Source organism: Lampetra planeri, chromosome 25, assembly GCF_965212315.1.
Source record: "Lampetra planeri chromosome 25, kcLamPlan1.2.h2, whole genome shotgun sequence".
In the NCBI taxonomy this organism is placed as follows: Eukaryota; Metazoa; Chordata; class Hyperoartia; order Petromyzontiformes; family Petromyzontidae; genus Lampetra; species Lampetra planeri.
Genome location: NC_136131.1, coordinates 7,614,554 through 7,640,001, shown reverse-complemented (window position 1 = coordinate 7,640,001; position 25,448 = coordinate 7,614,554). Strand labels below are relative to the sequence as shown.

The 25,448-nt window shown below is 55.8% G+C and overlaps 1 protein-coding gene across 1 annotated transcript; it reads right to left on the bottom strand.

The window, feature by feature from the left end:
• Positions 1 to 1,545: 1,545 nt before the first annotated feature.
• On the bottom strand, positions 1,546 to 25,448 carry LOC144727379 (inositol-trisphosphate 3-kinase A-like). Its single transcript, XM_078606152.1, has 7 exons — positions 24,659 to 25,448; positions 12,198 to 12,330; positions 10,828 to 11,119; positions 7,060 to 7,264; positions 6,223 to 6,324; positions 4,899 to 4,970; positions 1,546 to 4,299 (listed from the first exon to the last, which is right to left on the bottom strand). The coding sequence occupies exons 1-7, from the start codon at positions 25,241 to 25,243 to the stop codon at positions 4,066 to 4,068; spliced, it is 1,623 nt and encodes a 540-aa protein (XP_078462278.1). The 5' UTR covers positions 25,244 to 25,448; the 3' UTR covers positions 1,546 to 4,065.

Below are 25,448 nucleotides of genomic sequence, written 5' to 3'. Positions count from 1 at the left end.
TGCGCGGTGCTTTCAGCACCACAGCGCGTGGATTTGTAACGATTTGTAACGTTTGTTTTCTTTTGTTCGCTGGTGACTTTGTGTATTTCATATTGAAATCGCTTCCAGTGCTTTTGCTGCTGGCGGCAATAAAAGTTGTTTAAATGTCAAAGTCTCTCTCACCTCAAGACGGACGCTTGTGTTGGCGGCCGAAACGTCGTGATCTATTATTATTTTTTCTACCCACGTGACTTCACCGAAAGAACCAAAGCGCAGAGATGGGGTGTTTCAGTTGCGCGTAAAACTAGAAAAGAATTATAATAATACACGTGAAAGAGTATACGAGTATGTATCGTGTTACTTAAAAGCTTGGCTTGGCAGCTTGCGTGCGTGTGCTTTTTCTCTCTCTCTCTAACCGTGAGCTCACAATTATCTCTGTGTGTGTGAGAGAGAGAGAGGCTGTGTAGAGCAATCGGGAATTAGCGGCTATTGCGAGAGGAGGGGGGGGGGGTTTAACTCCCACAGCCACGCACACACACAGAGGGATGCATTGAGGCTCGAGGCTGCGAGCCTCTGGCGTGTAAACGAAGCCGCGGTTTCCACCACCGCCACCACCACCACATTCCTTCGAGTCGCAGCGGCACTCGTAATTACGGTAATGATTTACAGCGGCGGGAGAAGCTGAAGGCGCAGCCCTGCAATCGTTCACTCACGCCACTGCTGGCGGAAGGGGCCTCCTCCCCCCCCCCCACTCCATAGAGAACTCCCACACTCGAGGGAATTCCACCAGTCAATAACAAACTACTCTACTCTGTAGGGAACCCGCCCCCCACTCTATAGCGAACCCCCCCCCCCACTCTATCGCTAAGACCCCCACTCTACAGACAACTCTCCCACTCTATAGCGAACTCTTCCACTCTATCGCTAAGATCCACACTTTACAGGGACACCCCCCCCCACTCTACAGGGAATCCCCCCACTCTATAGCTAAGACCCCCACTCTATAGCGAACTCTTCCACTCTATCGCCGAGACCCCCACTCTACAGGGACCCCCCACTCTATAGATAAGACCCCCAATCTACAGACAACTCTCCCACTCCATAGCGAACTCCCCACCTCTCTAGGAAACTCGAGGAGAGATCTATAAATAGAGAGAACCTTCATGCAAAAAAAAGAGGGGGGGGGGTGCATTTCTGGCCTGACGCCTTGGAAGAGGTGCGAGTCGCCCCACACTTTACCCTACCGCACCTGCTGACCCACGATGTAATAACAGTGCGCTTGGGGGTCTACTACTCCTTCATCCTGCTGGGTTGGATGGATACGGGGGGAAGAGGAAGGGGGGGGGGGTTAGACTTAGTAAACTTGCACCAGTGTGTCGACCGCCGCGCCGGGAGATGCAACACGCTGCTAAGCGTTCCACAACTCGAGTGGCAGGAGGTCCTCCTTTCCGGCAGCACGGGTATCCAGCGAGCCCTTGCAGGGGCTGCGCCTGCGTCCTCGCGATTTCAAGCAACACGAATAAATAATCGCGCCCGGCGTCAATCATTAACACACCACGCGAGCCCTCCGTGCGATATGCCCTGAGTGTATTTCATGAGATAAACATTATCAAGATGTAATAACGATTATTATAATAGTACAAATACTATTATTTAAAATCTTGCCACCGTGCGTGTAGTTATTACAGTGGTTACAGGTACAGCAACAGCAGCAGGTTAATTGCAATACCCATCGCAGCGGTAATTGGTGACAGGATGAGAGGTCTCAATTCTAAAAGGTCTCATTTAGGTTCTGGCTAAGTTTAAGGATTTCCGTTTGCGTCTACAATTAAATTAAATTGAGCAATCACGCGACATAAAGACTTCGTATTGTAGCCTTAACGGGCTGTTGGGGCAAGTGCTGTTAGCGAGCGCCTATGAAGGCCTGAACGGCACACGAGGGAATGGGTGGCCAGCACCACGCCCGACCGCCTTTGTCTCCCCAGTGGCAATGCTTACACATTGCGCCAGGTACTCATTTGAGGCTGAGTCGACCTAGGGGAGGCCCAGAATCCGTTCAGATAATCATCACCAGTGTTGGCCGTGAGCGGGAATCGAACTCGGGTGGCCGGGTTTTGTGGCGCTAACCGCTACACCACCGCTCCCCACCCAATGGGACTCAACAACCAACATTCACCAATACTTTCGTACTTACATACACGCACTCACCAGCTCGTACACTTGAATAGACTCACTCACCAGCCGACACTCACCAATACTTATACGTACATACTTATATACACGAACTCACCAGCTCGTACACTTGAATAGACTCACTCACCAGCCGACACTCACCAATATTTATACGTACATACTTATATACAGACACTGACCAACTCGTACACTTACGCAGCAGCAAACACTCAAACGATGCAGGTACTTACAAATACCCATAACAGCCGCCATTCGCCACCACGTGCCAGTGATAGCACCACGGCGCTGGTGCCAGGCTAGGTGCACACTGAGGCTATCGCGTGAAGTGTCGAAGGCTCAATGGCAGGTCACGGGACAGACCCAGGTGCCGTGGGTTGACCGACTGAGATGACTGGCAGATTCCTCCACCTGTGCTACCCACTGCGGCAAATGCCCATATGCACCTATTGACACTCATCGACAGCACTCGCCAATCCAAATACGCATCTACACACTCACCAGCACGCACTCACCGACACAAATACCCATTTGCACCTACTGACACTCGCCAGCGCCAAACGCTCACCGTGTGAATATCCATCCACGGCATTTGTCCAGTTGATCCCACGCTCCTGCAGACTCGGGGTCACTCCAGGGAGATGGAGACCCCCAAACGCACGAACCCCCCCCCCCCGCCCCTCCCAAACCCTCCAGGGAATTAAAGTCACAGCTCAGAGAAACTGAGGGAGAGATCCGTCGCCTTCCTTCACCGTGCCGGAAATGTGGCAACTTTCACCAAAATCCGGTTGGAATAAAAAAAAACTCACCCCTGCACTTCATATTCAACCTGAATTGGAACAGCTTGTAACACCGGTACGGGAATTATTTTGCCAGTACATTAGTATAATGATGATCATTATTAAAATAATACGGTTTGTCATAAACCCATCAGTAGGATTATGTACAAGAACATTATAGGATTGCTACGCATAGGCGTACCTTTGTAGTCTAGTGGTAGTGCCTTACGCCGCTAATCCCTGCGTGCCTTTTCACGGGAGCCCGGGCCGCGATCCGATTTCCCCCTAGCCCCCCCCCCCACCCCGGGGACGGCTGGGGGTCGTGGGGGTGGGAGTCTCACCTACGGAGGAGCAGATCGACGTTTAAGAGCCGGTGGCTCCAGTGAAGTTTTCTCCCCGACCCCCACCCCTCCGGTTCACGAGGGGCTCGCTCAAAGCTCAACGGAACGGACGAACAAACGGGCGAGCGGGCGGGGGGGGACGGGGGGGGTGGGGGTCGGGGGGGTGGGGGTCAACCCCGCACGGCCGAGGTTCACGCGGAAACGCTCGGAAATAAAATAAATAACCCGGCGCCCGTTTGGGCAGCGGCTGCGGCGATCCGAGTCCAAGTCCAGGTCCGCGCGACGACTCAAAACGCGGAACGCAAATACAAACCCGCCCCGATAACACGCGAGATTCGACGACAAATGAGAATCAACCGTAAGCGCTGTGCAAGTAAAATGGGAATAAATAGCGCGCACACGACGCCGGCGGTGGTGGTGGTGGTAGGTGTCGCTCGTTACGGTGGCGGAGGTGGCTGAAGCAGTGGTGACCCGGGAGTGGTGGTGGTGGTGGTAGTGGCGGTGGTGATAGTGGTGATAGTGGTGATAGTGACGGCGGTGGTGGTGGCGGCGGAGGTGGTGGTGTTTGTGGTGGTTGTCGGTGGTGGCACTGGTGATAGTGGTGGCACTGGTGATAGTGGTGGCAATGGTGGTGGTGGCGGCGGTGGTAGTGGTGTTGGGTGGCAGTGTTGGTGGCGTCTGAGATAGTGGTGGTGGCGGTGGCGGCGGTGTTTGCGTTGGCGGGCCGATCGTCGACGATGCCCACATCCGCGTCGCCCCGTTGCCGCGCGGCGTCGCTAGCAGCGCCGCCGGCCCCGCGGTTCGGCCCCCGCCGCCGCCACCTCCTCCAGGATGGCGACGAGGTTGTCCAGGCCGCCCAGGTAGCCGTCCTCGCGGTTGCCCTCGCGCCACGCCGTGCGGTGGTCGAGCGTCGTGCCGGGCGGCAGCGGCCGCGTCTTGCTGAAGTCGATCATCCACACGCCGGCGGGGCCGCCTGCGTCGTGCACGAAGAGCAGCGAGCTGCCGATCACCTGCGGGGGAGCGGCCGGGAGAAGGACAGCACAACCGTGGTGACGATGATGACGACGATAAAATAACGATGAGAATGAAGATAACGACGGTAACGAGAATAATAACGTTGAGAAATGTTAACAACGATGGCAATCAGACGACAACGACTTGTGTTGTCGTAACATCGCGCCGCCCTCCTCCTCCCCTAAGCTGCGGGGGTCTCCGAGCGATTCACATCTCATCACATCTCAAACGCCCCTCCCCCCCCCAGCGGCAGCTGTGTCCCTGTGCAGCACAGGGACATACAGCACAAGGACAGCTGCCTGCTGCCCGTCGGGCTACGGCGCGTGCGTGATAGCACCGTGACTACTACGACTACTGTGACTACTGGGATTACCACGGCCGTCGCACACCGCAGTATTCACCAGGGCAGCCGCTCTCCTGCCAACCCCACCGAACCCCGACCCCCCCCCCCACGCAACGCTTGCGGCGACCAACGCACGCGCCGGGGCCCGAATGGGGCCCGAATTGGGCCCGAATTGGGCCCGAATTGGGCCCCGCGTGGGTCCCGCGTGGGTCCACTGTGTCCCCCGTGCCACCCGTGCCCGCTGTGCTGCACCTCGTGCGAGCGGAAGAACGGAGAGACCTCGAGCGCCGCTCGGAGTGCGTGGAGCCTCCTGATGTAGCTCTCCTGCAGCGCGCAGCACAGACGCACGCAGCACGGGTGCATCGCCATCACACGTCAGCCCAACAACGACGCAGTATTTATATAAAACACCATCCTGTCCCATCACACGTGGCGAATCTGTGGGTCTCTACGTGAGTCTATGGGCGTCTGTGCGAGTCTATGGGGGTCTATGTGAGTCTATGGGCGTCTCTGTGAGTCGATGGGGGTCTATGTGAGTCTATGGGAGTCTCTGCGAGTCTACGGGTCTCTATGCGAGTTATTCGTGACCTGGCTGAGACCATCAACTCGTTGCGCTTGAGAACTCGGTTGAATCACAGGCGGTGGCTGACACTCGGGTTCCAAACCAGGATCTCAGCCGTGCCAGCTCAGTGTCTCTGCGAGTGGCATTTTAGAAACTTAATTAGGCCATCATCTTGCCAAGGAGCATAAACTATCATCACGCGAACTCCGCTCATCCTCACAGCAGCAGGGGCGGCTTTTGACTGGCCATCGAACAAAGACGGTGGACCCCGCGTCGCGCGCTTTCCGATGCGCTTCCTCGGCCGTCTGGAACGCGCTCTTCCGACATCAGGAAGCCACCGGAGCTATGCACTTTCAAATCACCTGCACTTTCAAATCACCTACGTTGAAAACAAATTTCTTGAGAACGGCGCTTTTTGTGCTGAGTTTGTCATCCTTCCCCCGCACCACCTGTTAGCACGGTTGGCTACGTACGGTGCGAAAGAAGTTCAACATACGTACACGAGCATCACGAACCCCACCACCTCCCCCTGATAACACAACATTTGTCACCGTCAGACTGATTCCCCGCTCGCAGCCCAGGTGCCGAGTCACCTTGAACCCAGATTCAAAACCCATGGTTCTCACCGTTGCTGGCCCAGTGTTCCCGTCAGCGACACGGCGAACATTATCATCATCCTCACGTGCCCATTACGTCCCCCGTGAAGGGAGAAACGGGCAAGCGGCAGCCTCAGGATTCAAAAACAACCCAGGATGCGGGGGTTGAGCGCCGGCCTGGTTCGACACGAGGGGGCCAGGTTCGTGTCAGGTGACGTGCCGTGTGTGTTTGTTGGACCGGCGTGGAGAGCCCAGGAGACCAGGATGTGCACGTCTCATTTGGAGCGGTGACCCGGGGTCACCGGAGAACGCCAAAGCAAAGCAAACAGAGTCACGGCCGTGACATCAAACGGCAATCGTCGCTCATCGCTCCCCATCACTCCCCCGTCACTCCCCGCCACTCCCCGTCGCCCCTCACCATGACGACGGCGTCTCCGCCCACGAACTCCTCGAGTGCGGCGCGCACCTCGTCCCTCGACTTGGTCCTCTTGAAGTCCTGCCTCAGCGTCCCGTCGCTCTTCTGAACGCGTCACAGCATCGCGCAGGCAGCGGCGGCGGTCAACGTGGTCACGGAGACGGTGAACGATGATCGCAGTGATCGTGATGATCGTGGTGGTGAGTGATGACCGTGATGGTCGTGATGATCGTGGTAGTGGTGACGGTGAGTGATGATCGTGATAATCGTGGTGGTGATGATCGTGGTGATGAGTGATGATCGTAATGATCGTGGCAATAGTGGTGGTGATAATAGTGATGATCGTGGTGGCGAGTGTTAATCGTGGTAGTGGTGATGGTAAGTGGTGATCGTGATTATCGTGGTGATCGTGGTGACCATGGTGGTGATGTAGGTGATAGTGATCATCGTGGTGGTGATGACCGTGATGATCGTGGTGGTGAGTGATGATCGTGATGATCATGGTGATGATCGTGGCGATGGTGGTGGTGATAATAGTGATGATGATGGTGGTGAGCAATGATGGTGGTGATAGCGAGTGGTGATCGTGATGATCGTGGTGACCGTGGCGGTGATGTAGGTGATAGTGATCATCGTGGTGGTGTCACCGAAAACATTGGTACTGTTGCGAGCGGCGACGATGGTGGATGTGGTCGTGGTGGTGACGGAGATGATGGTGGTGGTGATGGTGGGAGTGGTGACACTGGTGGTGGCTGCGATGATGACGACGACGATGACGCTGGTGGCCGTGGCGCCAGCAATTGACCGATAAGAGCGCCGAAATCGTCCTCCCCTCCTCACCTTGGTGGCCTCGATGCGGAATCCGAGCGAGGCGGAGGAGCTGCAGAGCTCGCGCCACTGCATGTAGCGCGGCTTGGTGACGGCGCCCCGCTCGCGCTCCAGCGCCGTCGGCGCCTTCGGGTCCACCGCCACCATCTTGGCGAGCATGTCGGCGCGCGGCTGGGGGTCGCGGCGCGCCAGCGCCAGCTCCTCCTCCAGGTACGTGCTGCCCCGCAGGCAAGCGCACGCACGGATGGACGGACACACACGCGAACACACGCACGCACGGGACACGCACGGACAGATACGCGGACACATGCACGGAGACACACGCACGGACACACGCACATAGACACACACACGGACACGCACGGACATACGCACGGACACACGCACGCACGCAAGGACACAAAGATAAAGACAAAGATCCCCCCATATCGCCTTAACAGACTCTTGGGGCAAGTGCTGTTAGCGGGTGGCACCTATGAAGGCCGGCACGGCATACGAGGGGGTGGGTGGCCAGCACCACGCCCGACAGATCTTACGGAAACGTTGGACGTTGGAAGGCATGAACAGACGGACGAACGTTAGAATTGACAGAATGAACGTGTGGACTGGTGGTCAAACTGACAGACCGACGGACCAACGGACGGGTGAACGGAGGAAAAAATGGATGGAGGGACGGAGGTCACCACGGTCACCACCCGGGGTCACCGCGACACGGTGCGATGCGATTCGGTGTGAACGTTGACGGCGCCCACGACCATCGCGATATCGTTTTTTCCCGCGAGAACAGGATCGGATCTCAGCTCCCGGCACGTGGAGCGGATCGTCGGACATCGCGCGGCACGACTCGGAGGAGGGAGGAGGGAGGAGGGAGGGGGGGGGAGGAGATCATCGCTGCCCCACGTGCTCATCAGGGTGGCCGAGCGGTGACGTCATGAGTGACGTTGTCAGAGGGCCCTTGCATATCAACATATCTGGCAATTCACCAGCACTGTTCAAGCTCGGCCTGACTCTGCTGCTGACAATAACGAGACACTCGCTAAACATCGAAGTTTCGCTCGCGTTGATCCAACGCTGCTGATGAGATGATCTTCTCCCCAGCAGAAGGCCACGGGTGGGCTGATGGCTGTGTAAAAGAAATACACTGTGTATTTTTTTTAAGCGGATGGGCAGATATGTGGAGGAAGAGGCCAATTACTGTGCAAATATATTTACTTAGTCCAAGCCCTCTGTGGGGTTTACCGGGGGGGGGGGGGGTCACTGCTGGTCTCCACGACTCATTGAGCCAGACCAATACACCCAAGGGGATCACACTACTGGGGATTAAAGTTAAACGCTCATGTACACACACACACGCGCGCCCACGCACACACCAAACACAAACATCACCCCGAAGCCTCAACAGGTTTGGGGGAAGTTGCTGTTCAAGAGCAGCACCTATGAAGGCCGGCACGGCACACGAGGGGGGGGGGGGGGTCACGTGACTCACACACAATAGAAAAACTTACGTCATCCACCTGCCACGCATACCCCGTGTACACCCCCCACGCGTACCCCGTGTACACCCCCACGCGTACCCCGTGTACACCCCCACGCGTACCCCGTGTACACCCCCCACGCGTACCCCGTGTACACCCCCACGCGTACCCCGTGTACACCCCCACGCGTACCCCGTGCACACCCCCACGCGTACCCCGTGCACACCCCCACGCGTACCCCGTGTACACCCCCACGCGTACCCCGTGTACACCCCCCACGCGTACCCCGTGCACACCCCCCACGCGTACCCCGTGTACACCCCCACGCGTACCCCGTGTACACCCCCACGCGTACCCCGTGTACACCCCCACGCGTACCCCGTGCACACCCCCCACGCGTACCCCGTGCACACCCCCCACGCGTACCCCGTGCACACCCCCACGCGTACCCCGTGCACACCCCCACGCGTACCCCGTGCACACCCCCCACGCGTACCCCGTGCACACCCCCCACGCGTACCCCGTGCACACCCCCACGCGTACCCCGTGCACACCCCCACGCGTACCCCGTGTACACCCCCCACGCGTACCCCGTGCACACCCCCCACGCGTACCCCGTGTACACCCCCCACGCGTACCCCGTGCACACCCCCCACGCGTACCCCGTGCACACCCCCCACGCGTACCACGTGTACACCCCCCACGCGTACCCCGTGCACACCCCCCACGCGTACCCCGTGTACACCCCCACGCGTACCCCGTGCACACCCCCACGCGTACCCCGTGTACACCCCCACGCGTACCCCGTGTACACCCCCACGCGTACCCCGTGTACACCCCCCACGCGTACCCCGTGTACACCCCCACGCGTACCCCGTGTACACCCCCACGCGTACCCCGTGTACACCCCCACGCGTACCCCGTGCACACCCCCCACGCGTACCCCGTGCACACCCCCCACGCGTACCCCGTGCACACCCCCACGCGTACCCCGTGCACACCCCCACGCGTACCCCGTGCACACCCCCCACGCGTACCCCGTGCACACCCCCCACGCGTACCCCGTGCACACCCCCACGCGTACCCCGTGCACACCCCCACGCGTACCCCGTGTACACCCCCCACGCGTACCCCGTGCACACCCCCCACGCGTACCCCGTGTACACCCCCCACGCGTACCCCGTGCACACCCCCCACGCGTACCCCGTGCACACCCCCCACGCGTACCACGTGTACACCCCCCACGCGTACCCCGTGCACACCCCCCACGCGTACCCCGTGTACACCCCCACGCGTACCCCGTGTACATCCCCCACGCGTACCCCGTGTACACCCCCCACGCGTACCCCGTGTACACCCCCACGCGTACCCCGTGTACACCCCCACGCGTACCACGTGTACACGAGTTTACCCCGTTGTTCATGACAAAACGTGCGGCTGAGTGGGCAGGTGTTTGCTACCATCATTTTAAACTATTTCCAAAATAGTTTACGGTTTGTTGACAACAGCGTGCTTGGCATTACTACACCGAGAGAGAATGAGGAACCCGCAAGGTGAGAAGACAAGGCCCCGGTTCACCACATCACCCAAACTGCCAACGGAACCGATGCGGAGCAACTCGGCAGGGCTCGTTACGGGCGGAAGGGCCGATGGCCGATGGTCGAGAGCAACGGCGGAGCGGCAGACGAATGAGAGAAGGCGCCCGAGAGGACGTCCAGCCAGGAGACGGAGCGATGGTGCAATCAGCCCGTGCGTGGGTGCTGGGCGGATCGTGGTGTCGCGGGCGTCATGTGGGACGGAGACAGCTTAGGGGGGGGGGGAGGGGGGCCTTGATCCAGCAGCGTTTGTGGCTCACAATGGGCGTGTCGGAGCCGCGCAAAGCGGTCGCCTGAGCGGCGCCGCAGGACCAGCGTGGCTACGAATGCTCGTCCGCCCGCCCGTCCGTCTCTCCGTCGCTTTGTCCGTCTGTCTGCCCGCCCATGTGTCTGTCCATCCGTCCGTCCGTCCGTCCGGCCATCCGGCCATCCGGCCACGTGTCCATTCATCTGCCCGTCCGCCCGTGTGTCCGTCTGTGTATCCGTCTGTCCATCCCCGTCCATCCACCCAGCCGTCCGCCCGCCTGTCCACCGGTGTGTCCGTCGGCTCACGAGCCGTGACCGAGCGTGCACCGCAGCAGCAGCAGCAACATTAGCACCGCAGCAGCAGCAGTGCAGCAGCATCAGTGCAGCAGCAGCAGCAGTGCAGCAGCAGCAACAGCAGCGGCGCAGCAGTGCAGCAGCAACAGCAGACTCCGGCCCTCGCTCACCGCACGCCCATCTTGCAGTCCATTGCGGCCGGCGCTCGGAACCCCGCGAGCAGGTCCTGCATGCGGTTGTAGCGCTGGGACGACGAGCGGTACCGGGAGGGCAGCGCCGTTGTCGTTGTCACGGCGACGGCGGCAGCGACGACGACGGTGGCGGTGGTGATGGTGGTGTCGCCGTGGAACTCGGGGACGAAGGGGCGCAGCGGCGCATCGCCCATGAGCAGCTGCAGGCAGCGCTGCTCGTGGGGACAGAAGCGCTTGAGCACCGTGCCCGAGTGCGAGGGCATCAGGCTCCCTGCGGGGTGAAGGGGGGGGGGGCCCGGGGGGAGCGCACGGCATGAGGGAACTATTATTATTATGATTACCATTATTCCTCCGGTTTACAAAACGAAATAATCGCTGAGTCTCAAGACGCTTTTACCAGGAGGGTCTTGCCAAGGGGCACCGTCGTGGCTAGGTGATGTTAACTACCTCACCTGGTATGCAGGACGTCGTGGGTTCTATCCGTACCCTGACGCCTGCTGTATCCGTGGAGTTTGCGTGCCTCTGTGCCCGTGGTCGCGTTGATTTTTTCTCCTGGTCCTTCCGTTTATCCCTCCACATTTGTAAACGTGCATTTAGAGTATTTGGCTGCTATAAATTTCCACACGAGTCACTTCATTGGGATATCATTTGTGATAGCCATGCCGTTTCTGAAAGAAGAGCTATGTAGCTCAGTGGGCGTTACCGAGTAAAATAAAAAATGGTTTAGTGGTTTCGGCAGACAGGGTGATGCTGCTGCTGCAGCTGTGGAATTCCTGCCGAATCATTTGCGGTGTCATTTCTCAGTAATGGGATGCGGCTTTGGCCAACAGCAGTACCACTCTGCGCGTGTGTGGTGTGAGTGTGTGTGTGAAAGTGTGGCTTTAGCTCTGGGAGGAAAGCGTAGAACCCAGGCCACGTGAAGTGTCGAACGCTCGCTGGCAGGAGGTCACCGGACAGACCCACGGGTTCACCGAGACGATCGGTCGATGCGCCCCCTCTACCCCGCCCCCCTACTGTGCCAACTTTCACCCACTCGCCCACACGTCGCAGCACAAGAGGAACGCGCATGACAGCGGTCACACGACAGTGTGGACGTATCCACGCGGTCATGTGACAGTGGTCACGTGACTGTGGTCATTCGCCTCTCACTGAACCTGTGACAGCCTCACGTGACCCCAACAGCCACTAGAGGCACTACGATTGCTTAGCTGCCAATCGTGTGGGGGGAGGAGCGAGAGGTCGGGGGGGGGGGACAGTGAATAGTGAAATCATTCAATGCCTACCACACGCCCGACCGCCTTTGTCTTCCCAGCGTTAACCTTTAAACGACCGCGGCCGAGTTGACCCACCTTCGTGGCCAGACAGCTGCACCCAGGAAGCACTGCGAGGAAGAGCGTTGTGGGGGGCGGACGAGGGGGCGGGGGGGGCCCCCTTAGGGCGGCAAGGCCCCCCCGTGTGGGAGTCCAAGTGGCGGGTTGCGGCCTGCACGGACACACGACAAGGACAAAGATCCCCCGTGTAGCCTTAACAGACTGTCGGGGCAAGTGCTGTTAGCGAGTAAGCAACTATGAAGGCCGGCACGGCACACGAAGGGGGTTGGGTTGCCAGCAACAACGCCCGGCCGCCTTTGTCTCCCCCAGTGCTGATGTTGTTACACACCGCGCCAGGTACAGTACTCATTTAAGGCCGAGCCGACCTACAGGGAGGCCCGGGGAGCGGCTCAAATATTCGCCGGTCACAGCGATTGCTCGCGAGCAGGGAATCCAACTCGGTTCGCTCGGGCTCGAGGCACGGCGCGCTAACCACTGCACCCGCCGCTCCCCTGGTCGTGTGCAACGCCGAGAGACACGCGCACACAGACAGAGAGAGATCCGTGTCGAGCGTGAGCTTTCGGCAGGTTGGGCGCCTTCTGTCTGCACTCGTGAGGAACACGTGTCGGTGTTTCCGGCGACACCGGTGCCCGCTCGCGTCTTGCACTCACGCTCGCAGCGGAGGTCTAGGGCCAGACACCGGCGTAAGGCACTACCACTACGACCCGGCGACGTGAACATTACAACTGACATTCCGCAATGGGCAGCGAGAGCTGGGCGAGCGATGTGAATTCTGGTGATGCTCTAGAAGGTCTTAGGGAGAGCCGAGTTGGCGGTTTGAATTCTAACTCCGCTTCTAAGGAAGGGCCAAGAGAAAAAGAACCGCCAACAATGAATATAAACCCGCCCCAAACCGACCGAACCAGTCCACGGGGCGAACCTTGGCCGACATGCGGGTGGCTTGTTCGTACGGCGGCGGTCGTCTTGGGCGCTAAACGAAACGCTTCGGTCGTTGTTGCGTCACGCAAAACCACTCGGCGGGGTGGGGTGGCGGTGGTGGCGGTGGCAGGGAGAACAAAACCGCCAGTGTGAAAAGACTCTCTCCAGTTCTTGACGCAGCCTTGGGAAATGTTAATTCTCTGTCCAGCAAAAGTAATGAATCGGGCAATAGGCATCCCCCCCTCCCCTCGCGTGGTATTCGTCACTCCACGTTATTTTACGAGGGGGGCGGGGCGGAAAACAGTTTTGACACGTGTCGTTCTGCCAAAGTTAATGTCGTGTGCCCTCCGCCACCCGACATGATTGTTGCGTACGCGTGCGATCATAGGCGGAGTTTTACTTCTATATTTGGGGGGAGGCGGAGGGGGGGGTTCGTTTTGTTTCTCACATTAGGAATCGCGGGTGCATTTAATTAATTATTCATTATCGTAAACTACTGAAAGTAAATTAATAAAGGTGACCAGTTTGGGGGGGGGGGGGGGCTTTGTTCCCCCCCGTGCCCCGTACCGCAGACTCCACCCATGATGCCAATGTATGAAGACTCCCAATCTCTCTCCTCCTCCTCCTCGCTGTGGTTTGAGACTCTTACCAGCAACACACAGGCACTCCTCTACTTACGAACGAGTTAGGTTCCAGAGGCACTGTTCGTACGGCCATTTGTCCGTAAGTCCAACTTTACTCCTGTCAATTCCACACTTGTTGTACGGCGTGTACACTAAACACGGGGAGTGGCTTGAAGATTTATATAATCTCATGGAAATGTCGATGCCACCGATTCTCCGCGTTCTGCAGATGTAGATGCCACTGGTTCTTCATGTTCTGCAGATGTAGATGCCACTGGTTCTTCATGTTCTGCAGATGCCACTGGTTCTTCATGTTCTGCAGATGTAGATGCCACTGGTTCTTCATGTTCTGAAGATGCCACAGGTTCTTCATGTTCGGTAGATGTAGATGCCACTGGTTCTTCATGTTCTGAAGATGCCACTGGTTCTTCAGGTTCTGCAGATGTAGATGCCACTGGTTCTTCATGTTTTGCAGATGCCACTGGTTCTTCATGTTCGGCAGATGTAGATGCCACTGGTTCTTCATGTTCTGAAGATGCCACAGGTTCTTCATGTTCGGCAGATGTAGATGCCACTGGTTCTTCATGTTCTGAAGATGCCACTGGTTCTTCAGGTTCTGCAGATGCAGATGCCACTGGTTCTTCATGTTCGGCAGATGTAGATGCCACTGGTTCTTCATGTTCTGAAGATGCCACAGGTTCTTCATGTTCGGCAGATGTAGATGCCACTGGTTCTTCATGTTCTGAAGATGCCACTGGTTCTTCAGGTTCTGCAGATGTAGATGCCACTGGTTCTTCATGTTCTGCAGATGTAGATGCCACTGGTTCTTCATGTTCTGAAGATTCCACTGGTTCTTCATGTTCGGCAGATGTAGATGCCACTGGTTCTTCATGTTCTGAAGATGCCACTGGTTCTTCAGATTCTGCAGATGTAGATGCCACTGGTTCTTCATGTTCTGCAGATGTAGATGCCACTGGTTCTTCATGTTCTGAAGATGCCACAGGTTCTTCATGTTCGGCAGATGTAGATGCCACTGGTTCTTCATGTTCTGCAGATGTAGATGCCACTGGTTCTTCATGTTCTGAAGATGCCACTGGTTCTTCACGTTCTGCAGATGTAGATGCCACTGGTTCTTCATGTTCTGCAGATGTAGATGCCACTGGTTCTTCATGTTCTGAAGATGCCACTGGTTCTTCACGTTCTGCAGATGTAGATGCCACTGGTTCTTCATGTTCTGCAGATGTAGATGTCACTGGTTCTTCATGTTCTGAAGATGCCACTGGTTCTTCACGTTCTGCAGATGTAGATGCCACTGGTTCTTCATGTTCTGCAGATGTAGATGCCACTGGTTCTTCACGTCCTGCAGATGTAGATGCCACCACCGCCATCTATTCCACGGCTGTTGAACTTACGACTCTCGGTCCAAACAGGAAACTGGACATATCTCTGAAAGTTCTTAAGTCGAATGTTGGAATATCGCGAAGTCCCTGTACTGAATTCACACTGCTGTTCAAGTCAGTCAGCGTCATGAGTCATCATCAGCCGTGATCTATCCACTGCTAGATGAAGGCCACTACCACTCCGGTGTTAGTCTTGAGCATCGGTCATCGGCCCGAAGAAGTCCTGCCCAGGCACCACATGGGTTTAATTAGCTATAAAACTAAACTATAAACTTTTTTATTTTACCAGGTAAGGCCCACAGGAGCTGTATAGATGTTTTTAGAAGTGACCTGGCTGTCACAAATGCGGCCGCCGACTACTCGAAACGCGTGATGTTGATTGTAAATGTGGAGGGGAAAAAACTCCCAAGGACCAGGAGAAAAATCCACGCGTCCACTGTGAGAGAGAGAGAGAGACGGAACACAGAAACTACAAATATGCAACAGGCATCAGGGTCGGGGATGGAACCCACGGACCCTCCTGTATAACCAGGCGAGGTAGTTCACATCTCCTAGCCACCGTGGAGCCCATTAACAGCGTCGGTGATGTCGTGAACCATGGTGACGTTCTCTAATCCGCGTGTTCCTCATTCTCGGTGCAGGAATTCCAAGCACGCCGCTGTTCGTGTTTGCGAGCACCCGGGCGGCTGAGCAGCGCGCGCTAGACTGTTATGAACAACGGGGTACACGTGGGGGTTGTACACAGGGGACACGTGGGGTAGGTGCTGGTGGTGGTGGATTACGTAAGTTTTTCCATCGTGGGCGAGTCACGTGACACCCCACCCCCTCCACTATCATCGCCCAGTCGTGGGTGATGTTGCAAGAAAAAGGCTTTTAGATTTTTTTTTTTACAAAAACAGGTCGCGAGAGTGTTTCGAGTGTGTGAATTCCACATTCCCATGCCGAGGCTATTCCACATATTGTCTTCCATAATTGTCCATTCATAAGAGGGCGAGTGCTGGCTCTGAAATATATACACAAAGACAAAGATCCCCGTATAGCCTCTAGCAAAATGTTGGAGCAAGTGTTTGGGGCAAGCGCCTTTGTCTCCGCGAGACTGATGTGTGCACACCGAATTAGGTACTCATTTAGGGCCGAGTCAACCTAGGGGCGCCACGGGCGCGGTTCAGATATGACTCGTCACTCTATGTGTACGCGGGTGTTTTTGTATATTGCGGGGAGCGGTGGCGCAGTGGTTAGCGCACCTAACTACGCATCCGGCGTCCCGAGTGGCGAATTCGATTCCCGCTCACGACCAATATCAGTGGTGAATATCCAAACCAGTCGTGGACCTCCCCTAGGTCGACTCAGCCTTAAATGAGTATCTGGTGCGGTTCGTAACCATCACCAAGGGGAAGACAAAGGGGGCCCCGGACGTGGCTCTGACCAAACCACGACTTCGGATGCCGTTCCGGTATTAATAGGTGCTCACACTTGCCCAACATCCTGTCCAAGGCGACAAGGGGGGAGGGGGGAGGGTGGGGGGTGGCAACCTTTGTATTCGCATGCGTTGGCATATCCGCCTGCCAGGGTTCAGAAACTTCACTTGAGATCAAAGTGCACCTAGCCTGGCACACGCGCCGCGGTGAAGTCACGTCCGCATAGCGGACGCTGTAGTTGCCGTGCTTTGTCTCGGGAGGAATGCGGTGGCGGACGGATGAGTGTCGGGGCGCGTGTGAGTCCGTGTCGATGGAAACGATGCATCATCACGGCGCCTGTGCGCGTCTCTCTCTCTGCGCGCGCCACCAGACAAGAGATTACAGTGACTCACTCATTCATTCATCGGCCATGGTCAATCCACTGCTAGATGAAGGCCTCCTCCTCCCGCCCCGCTGCACTCCCCCCAGCCGATCCCTGCGATGTTACGGATCCAGCCGGCACCGGCACACGAGCCGTTTTCATCGCTCCGTCTCCCCGGTGGACGTCTCCTACGACGCGTTTCCATTAACTTGGCTGCCACTCCGGATGCGAGATGTTAACTACCTCGCCTGGTATCCAGGAGGTTGTGGGTTCGATCCCGACCCCGACGTCTGCTGCTGTGTATATTTATTTGGAGTTTGTGTGTCACTCTCTCTCATCGTCACGGTGGCTAGGAGATGTTAACTACCTCGCCTGGTATCCAGGAGGTTGTGGGTTCGATCCCGACCCCGACGTCTGCTGCTGTATATTTATTTGGAGTTTGTGTGTCACTCTCTCTCATCGTCACGGTGGCTAGGAGATGTTAACTACCTCGCCTGGTATCCAGGAGGTTGTGGGTTCGATCCCGACCCCGACGTCTGCTGCTGTGTATATATATTTGGAGTTTGTGTGTCACTCTCTCTCATCGTCACGGTGGCTAGGAGATGTTAACTACCTCGCCTGGTATCCAGGAGGTTGTGGGTTCGATCCCGACCCCTGCTGCTGTGTATATTTATTTGGAGTTTGTGTGTCACTCTCTCTCATCGTCACGGTGGCTAGGAGATGTTAACTACCTCGCCTGGTATCCAGGAGGTTGTGGGTTCGATCCAGACCCCGACGCCTGCTGCTGTATATTTATTTGGAGTTTGTGTGTCACTCTCTCTCATCGTCACGGTGGCTAGGAGATGTTAACTACCTCGCCTGGTATCCAGGAGGTTGTGGGTTCGATCCAGACCCCGACGCCTGCTGCTGTATATTTATTTGGAGTTTGTGTGTCACTCTCTCTCATCGTCACGGTGGCTAGGAGATGTTAACTACCTCGCCTGGTATCCAGGAGGTTGTGGGTTCGATCCAGACCCCGACGCCTGCTGCTGTATATTTATTTGGAGTTTGTGTGTGCTTCTTCCAGGGTCCTCCGCTTTTCCCCTCCACATTTGCAAACATGGGTTAGTAATATTCGGATGCTATACATTTCCACGTGGACTATCATTTGTGATAGCGAAGGTCGCTTCTGAAAAAGACTGATATTGCTCGGTGGGCCTTACCTGGTAACATTAAAAAAATGGTTTAGTTTAGTTTATAGTTAATTATTCTTGGCCATCATCAAAGTCCCCCTCTGACCGTGACGCATCCTTGCCCAAGCCCCACTCACTCACTTGCGTGTGTGTTTGTTTTAAAGAGCTTCAGTGATGTAATGCACTTGCGTGTGCTCTCTAATGCCCGTGTTCCTCTCCCTGTCTCTCTCTCTCTCGTTTCCTTCCCCATGTCCCTACCTCGCGTGCTTCGTTCCCAGTCTCCCTCTCTGTCTCTGTCTCTCTGTCTGTCTCTCTCTGTGTGTCTCTCTCTGTCTGTCTCTCTCTGTGTGTCTCTCTGTGTGTCTCTCTCTGTGTGTCTCTCTCTGTGTGTCTCTCTCTGTGTGTCTCTCTCTGTGTGTCTCTCTCTGTGTGTCTCTCTCTGTGTGTCTCTCTCTGTGTGTCTCTCTCTGTGTGTCTCTCTCTGTGTGTCTCTCTCTGTGTGTCTCTCTCTGTATGTCTCTCTCTGTGTGTCTCTCTCTGTGTGTCTCTCTCTGTGTGTCACTCTCTGTGTGTCTCTCTCTATCTCTCTCTGTCTCTGTGTGTGTGTCTCTCTCTCTGTCTCTCTCTCTCAGTATATCTCTCTGTCTCTCTCTGTCTGCCTCTCTCTGCCTGCCTCTCTGTCTGTCTCTCTCTCTGTCTCTGTCCCTCCTTCTCCCTGTGGTGACCCAATCCCGTGTTCGATCCATCCCCCTCCTTGCCACCCTTTCACTGGAATCAACTTTCCCTGTACATGGAGCAGCACTGCTCCTTGAACTCAACACTGCCCATAGACTCAACACTGCCTATAGACTCGACACTGCCCTGAGATTCAACACTGCCTATAGACTCAACGCTGAACCATAGACTCGACACTGCCCTTAGATTCAACACTGCCTATAGATTCAACACTGCACCATAGACTCGACACTGCCTATATACTAAACACTGCCTATAGACTCGACACTGCCCTGAGATTCAACACTGCCTATAGACTCAACACTGCACCATAGACTCGACGCTGCCCATAGACTCACTGCCCAGACTCAACACTGTTCATAGGCCTAACACTGTACCATACTCAGCACTGCCCACAGACCCAACACTGCCCATAGACCCAACACTGCCCACGAAGGCAAAGACTCAGCACTGACAGTGCAAATTTAAGCAGTCCCCCCCCCCTTCTTAACCTCCTCCCGTTCCTCTCTTAAAGCCTCACCACCTCGTCTCCACCGTCGGCCCCTCACTTCCTCCCTCCCCTACAGCCCTTCGTGACCCCCTTCCCGTGACCCCTTCACGTGATCCCCTTCACATGACCCCCTCACGTGACCCCCTTCCCGTGACCTCCTTCCCGTGACCTCCTTCTGTGAACCCCTTCACGTGACCCCCTTCCGTGACCCCCTTCACGTGACCCCCTTCCCGTGACCCCTTCCGTGACCCACTTCCCGTGACCCCCTTCACGTGACCTCCTTCCGTAACCCCTTCACGTGACCCCCTTCACGTGACCCCCTTCACGTGATCCCCCCCATTGCGGTCACTCATCCCTCGGCCCCTACGCTGCCCCCCCCGTAATCTAAATCGCTCTGTTTTTGTTTACACGTCAGACTTTAAAGCGAAGGCGCGCGCGTGCGCTCTATAAACATAAACTAAGATCAGGGTGGATCAGGGTGGATCAGGGTGGAGGGGGGGGGAATTGTTAAAAACAACACCAGAGTCATGGCAGGTCAACGTTTGCAAGGCTGTCAACTCACACGGATTAACCCCCCCCCATTCCCCCCGTATTCTTGTACAGGGAAATTGAGTTTGCAGGTCCATACGGCATACAGCCGTTTCAATACAGGCAACAAACATGTTTAGTCTAATTTGTGTTTCTCTCTTTGTGATGGGAGTGTGTAGGATGAACGTTGAGATTTATAAGAGGCACGGGGTAACCAATACGGTCTGAATTGTTCCGTGATGAGGTTTAGGCACTGATAAGGGGTTGACAGGTATGTATTGGTGAGTGTACTCGTGGTGAGTGTAGTGGTGAGTGTACTAGTGGCGAGTGTAGTGGTGAGTGCAGTAGGTGTGAATTGTTCTGTGATGAGGTTTAGGCACTGATAAGGGGTTGACAGGTATGTATTGGTGAGTGTACTCGTGGTGAGTGTAGTGGTGAGTGTACTAGTGGTGAGTGTACTAGTGGTGAGTGTACTCGTGGTGAGTGTAGTGGTGAGTGTACTAGTGGCGAGTGCTGTGATAAGGGGTTGACAGGTATGTGTAGTGGTGAGTGTACTAGTGGTGAGTGTAGTGGTGAGTGAACTAGTGGTGAGTGTAGTGGTGAGTGAACTAGTGGTGAGTGTACTAGTGGTGAGTGTACTAGTGGTGAGTGTAGTGGTGAGTGTAGTAGTGATGAGTGTACTAGTGGTGAGTGTAGTGGTGAGTGTACTAGTGGTGAGTGTACTAGTGATGAGTGTACTAGTGGTGAGTGTACTAGTGGTGAGTGTACTAGTGGTGAGTGTACTAGTGGTGAGTGTACTAGTGGTGAGTGTACTAGTGGTGAGTGTACTAGTGGTGAGTGTACTAGTGGTGAGTGTACTAGTGGTGAGTGTGCTAGTAGTGAGTGTACTAGTGGTGAGTGCTGTGATAAGGGGTTGACAGGTATGTGTAGTGGTGAGTGTACTAGTGGTGAGTGTACTAGTGGTGAGTGTACTAGTGGTGAGTGTAGTGGTGAGTGTACTAGGGGTGAGTGTACTAGTGGTGAGTGTAGTGGTGAGTGTACTAGTGGTGAGTGTACTAGTGAGTGTACTAGTGGTGAGTGTAGTGGTGAGTGTACTAGTGGTGAGTGTACTAGTGGTGAGTGTAGTGGTGAGTGTACTAGTGGTGAGTGTACTAGTGGTGAGTGTACTAGTGGTGAGTGTAGTGGTGAGTGTACTAGTGGTGAGTGTACTAGTGGTGAGTGCTGTGATAAGGGGTTGACAGGTATGTGTAGTGGTGAGTGTACTAGTGGTGATTGTAGTGGTGAGTGTACTAGTGGTGAGTGTACTAGTGGTGAGTGTAGTGGTGAGTGTAGTGGTGAGTGTAGTGGTGAGTGCTGTGATAAGGGGGTTGACAGATATGTGTATTGGTGAGTGTACTAGTGGTGAGTGTAGTGGTGAGTGTACTAGTGGTGAGTGTAGTGGTGAGTGTACTAGTGGTGAGTGTACTGGTGAGTGTACTAGTGGTGAGTGTAGTGGTGAGTGTACTAGTGGTGAGTGTACTAGTGGCGAGTGTAGTGGCGAGTGTAGTGGTGAGTGTACTGGTGAGTGTACTAGTGGTGAGTGTAGTGGTGAGTGTACTAGTGGTGAGTGTACTAGTGGCGAGTGCTGTGATAAGGGGTTGACAGGTATGCGCGGATCTTTGCTCGGCGGGCCCTGCAAACGTCTTGGGCGAGACGGCATCCGCGGGGAGACCCGGCGGAGATGGAGCAAACGGGATCGGATTTTGCGACGCGGATCTAGGCCGCTCCGCACCGAGAGAGGGAAGGGAACGGATTGGGGAGGCTTTCATCCAGCGGTGGATAGACCATCGCTGACGATGATGACGATGATGATGCCTTCATTCGGAAGTTGATAAGACCATGGCTCGCGATAATCACGGTGCCTTAATTCAGCAGCGGATCGACCACGGCTAATGTCGATGGCGACGCAATCACGCAGCAGGAGGCAACGATTGACAATGCCGGATTACAACGCCTTCATTCAGCAGTGGACAGATCACGGCCGACGCCGCTACCAAATGCATATAACAGTCCCGTCGGCATATGCACAAGCCAACGGGCGATAAACAACCTTACAGGAGTGCTGATTGGTGTATACTATAAATAACACGTGGGTGAACCGATCGCTGCAGTACTTCTGGGCAAGCCTCTGCCGCTACCCTGTTAACCCTGACCTTAGCCTGACCTTAGCCTGACCTTAGCCGGACCTTAGCCGGACCTTAGCCGGACCTTAGCCGGACCTTAGCCTGACCTTAACCGTGACCTTAGCCTGACCTTAACCGTGACCCGAATCGCTGCGGGGGTTTGGTGATGGTGGTGGGGGCTGGAGGCTTGCCCCCCCCCGCCCCATTGTGCTCAACTCACGGCAGCCGACAACATTTGTTTTGTCCCACTGCATATCAATGCAATGCGGGTCACTCGTTTTCCACACGCACACACACAGAGAATGTTTTTTTGTTCATTTCCGCTGCTGTTGCTGCTTCTGCGTTTGTGTACAAACGACTCAACGCGTCCCCAGTCACGCGCGTGGCCTCGAAATGGGGAAAACAAATATTAGGCGACGTTTCGGGCAATGGCCCTTCATCATAGCACACAGCGCGCGTCTACTTCCACGCAGTATACGTGCACGTGAGTTATGTTACAGTGTTAACGCCACGGTGCATTGCTAAGTGCATACGTGGAGAGTACTGAGATAACACAAAACATGCTGGTAGCGAACACCTATTCAAGGCTGCACTACAAGTGTCTACCTGCCTGTGTGTGTACCTGTGTGTGCCAGTGTGTGCTAAGGGGAGCGGTGGTGTAGCGGTTAGTGCGCTGCGCTATGAACCTGGCAACCCGGGTTCGATTCCCGCTCACGGCTAACACCAGTGACGATTATCTGAACCGGTCCTGGGCCTCCCCTAGGTCGACTCAGCCTTAAATGAGTACCTGGTGCGGTGTGTAAACATCTCCACTGGGGAGACAAAGGCGGTCGGGCGTGGTGCTGGCCACCCACCCCCTCGTGTACCGTTCCGGCCTTCATAGGTGCTCGCTAACAGCACTTGCCCCTACAGTCTGTTAAGGCTATACGGGGGATCTTTATCTTTGTCTTTGCCTGTGTGTATGCCTGTGTGTGGGTGGGGAGCGGTGGTGTAGCGGTGAGCGCTACGCTGCGCTACGAACTTGGCGACCCGGGTTCGAATCCCGCTCATGGCCAACACCGGTGACGATTATCTGAACCGGTCCTGGGCCATCCCTAGGTCTACTCAGCCTCAAATGAGTACCTGGTGCGGTGTGTAGTAAATATCGCCACTGGGGAGACAAAGGCGGCCGGGCGTGGTGCTGGCCACCCACCCCCTCGTGTGCCGTTCTGGCCTTCATAGGTGCTTGCTAACAGCACTTGCCCCAACAATCTGTTCAAGGCTATACGGGGGATCTTTGTGTGTAGTGTCTATGTCGGTTTATATTGACTGTGTTTGCGTGTGTGTGCGCGCGTGTCTTTGCTGTGCCAGCCGTTATAGATGCTCGCTAATAATAGCACTTGCCGCAACAGCCCGTGCAGGCTTCACGGGGGACCTTTGGTTGTCTCTGGACGTAGTGCTCAGTCCACACTCGCAGAAGAAGGCCCACAACACAGACATAAGCTACTCAATGTACCTGTACACATGGACAGATGCTTCGACACACAGACACAGGTAGACACACACACCACAACTACACATACAGGCAGACAGGTACACAATGTGTACACAACACGCAATGGCAAAGACCACCACCACCACCCCCGTGTAGCATCAACAGATTGTTGGGGCAAGCGCCTATGAAGGCCGGCACGGCACACGATGGGGTGGGTGGCCAGCACCACGCCCGGCCGCCTTTGTCTCCCTCGTGGCGATGTTTACACACCGCACCAGGTACTCATTTGAGGCCGAGTCGACCTAGGGGAGGCCCAGGACCGGCTCTGATAATCGTCACCACCGGTGTTTGACCGTGAGCGAGAATCAAACCCGGGTCGCCAGGTTCGTAGCGCTAACCACTACACCACCGCTCCCCACATACAAAGATAAAGATCCCCATATAGCCTTAACAGACTGTAGGGGCAAGTGCTGCTAGCGAGCACCTATGAAGGCCGGAACGGTACATACACACACATACATACACACATGCACACACAGAACTGTAAATACCAAGACCACCACCCACGTTTAGTTTCTCAGTTACATCCACAACCCCAGCAAGTGAGCATGCCGGCCTCAATAGGTGCTCACCAACAGCTCTCTTTCGCGGTCACCTGGCACGATGTGAGACAATAACCCAAACGGCCCCTCTCCTTATTATTTGTTTCTTTCGGTTAAGTCACGTCTAAAGATAAAATAATAAATTAAATAATAGAATACGACGTTTCGATTGCCTAGGGGAGGTCCCAGGAGCGGTTCAGATAATCGTCACGGATGTTGGCCATGAGCCAGCACCACGCCCGCGCCGCCTTTGTCTCCCCAGTGGCGACGTTGGACACACGGCACCAGGTACTCATTTGAATTCGAGTCGACCCAGGGTAGGTCCCAGGAGCGGTTCAGATAATCGTCACCGGTGTTGGCCATGAGCTGGAATTGAACTCTCCTCTCCATAACCCTCTAGACGTCTAAAGTCCACGCCACATTGGGTGTTGACACATTCCCATCGGGGGCCCGCGTGGTGGTCCCGTGCGAGTGACATTTCGGCGGCACAAGCGGCGCTCTGACGGACAGGTTTCAACATTCAGCGTCTCGTCATTAACGCCGGGGGAGGCTTCGGTGGCAGGCTAGGTGCACAACTGTGAGATCCTGTTGCTTACCGAGTGCTCGTTGGCAGCTGCCGTCTCCTTCGCATCGGCACGAGCAGCAGCATCACCATCACCACCATCATCAGCATCACCATCATCAGCATCACCATCACCATCACCACCATCATCAGCATCACCATCACCACCATCATCATCACCACCATCACCACCATCATCAGCAGCAATCTTCCCAGAGTCTGGTATTTCTCTATCTCCAGACCGGCTTAGCGTGCAACCGCCTTGTTCATTGTGAGCGTGCGCTGATGATGATGATGTTGATGATGATGCTAGTGATATGGAGTATGATGAGACTGCTACTCTTGATGATGATGGTGGTGGTGGTGGTGCTACTGCTACTGCTGATGGTAAACGCGCTGATGCTGCTTCTGCTGCTGTTGATGATGATGATGCAGACACCGCTGCTGCTGTCGACGTTGCTGCTGATACTGATGATGATGCTACTGATGATGATGATGCTGCTGCTGATGATGATGCTGCTGCTGCTGATGATGATGAAGACAGTCCCGAGGAAATTTGTAGGCCCCGCATGGAGTCGCTGACTCGGGCGAGTCCCGTGGCCACCATCCCTGGCATCATCACGAACGCTCCTTCCCTCTCTGTTCTACGTCTCTCCCGCTCACCCCTCTCTCTCTCTGGGTTGCCCGAGGTGTACCCGACACGGTGCAGCAACCTCCGCGTTCTGTAACCTCACGCTCTCTCTCTCTACCCTCTTCTGTGCCTCGCTCACTCCCTCTGCGATCACAGATTCACCACCCCTCCTCCGGCTCTCTCTCTCTCCTCC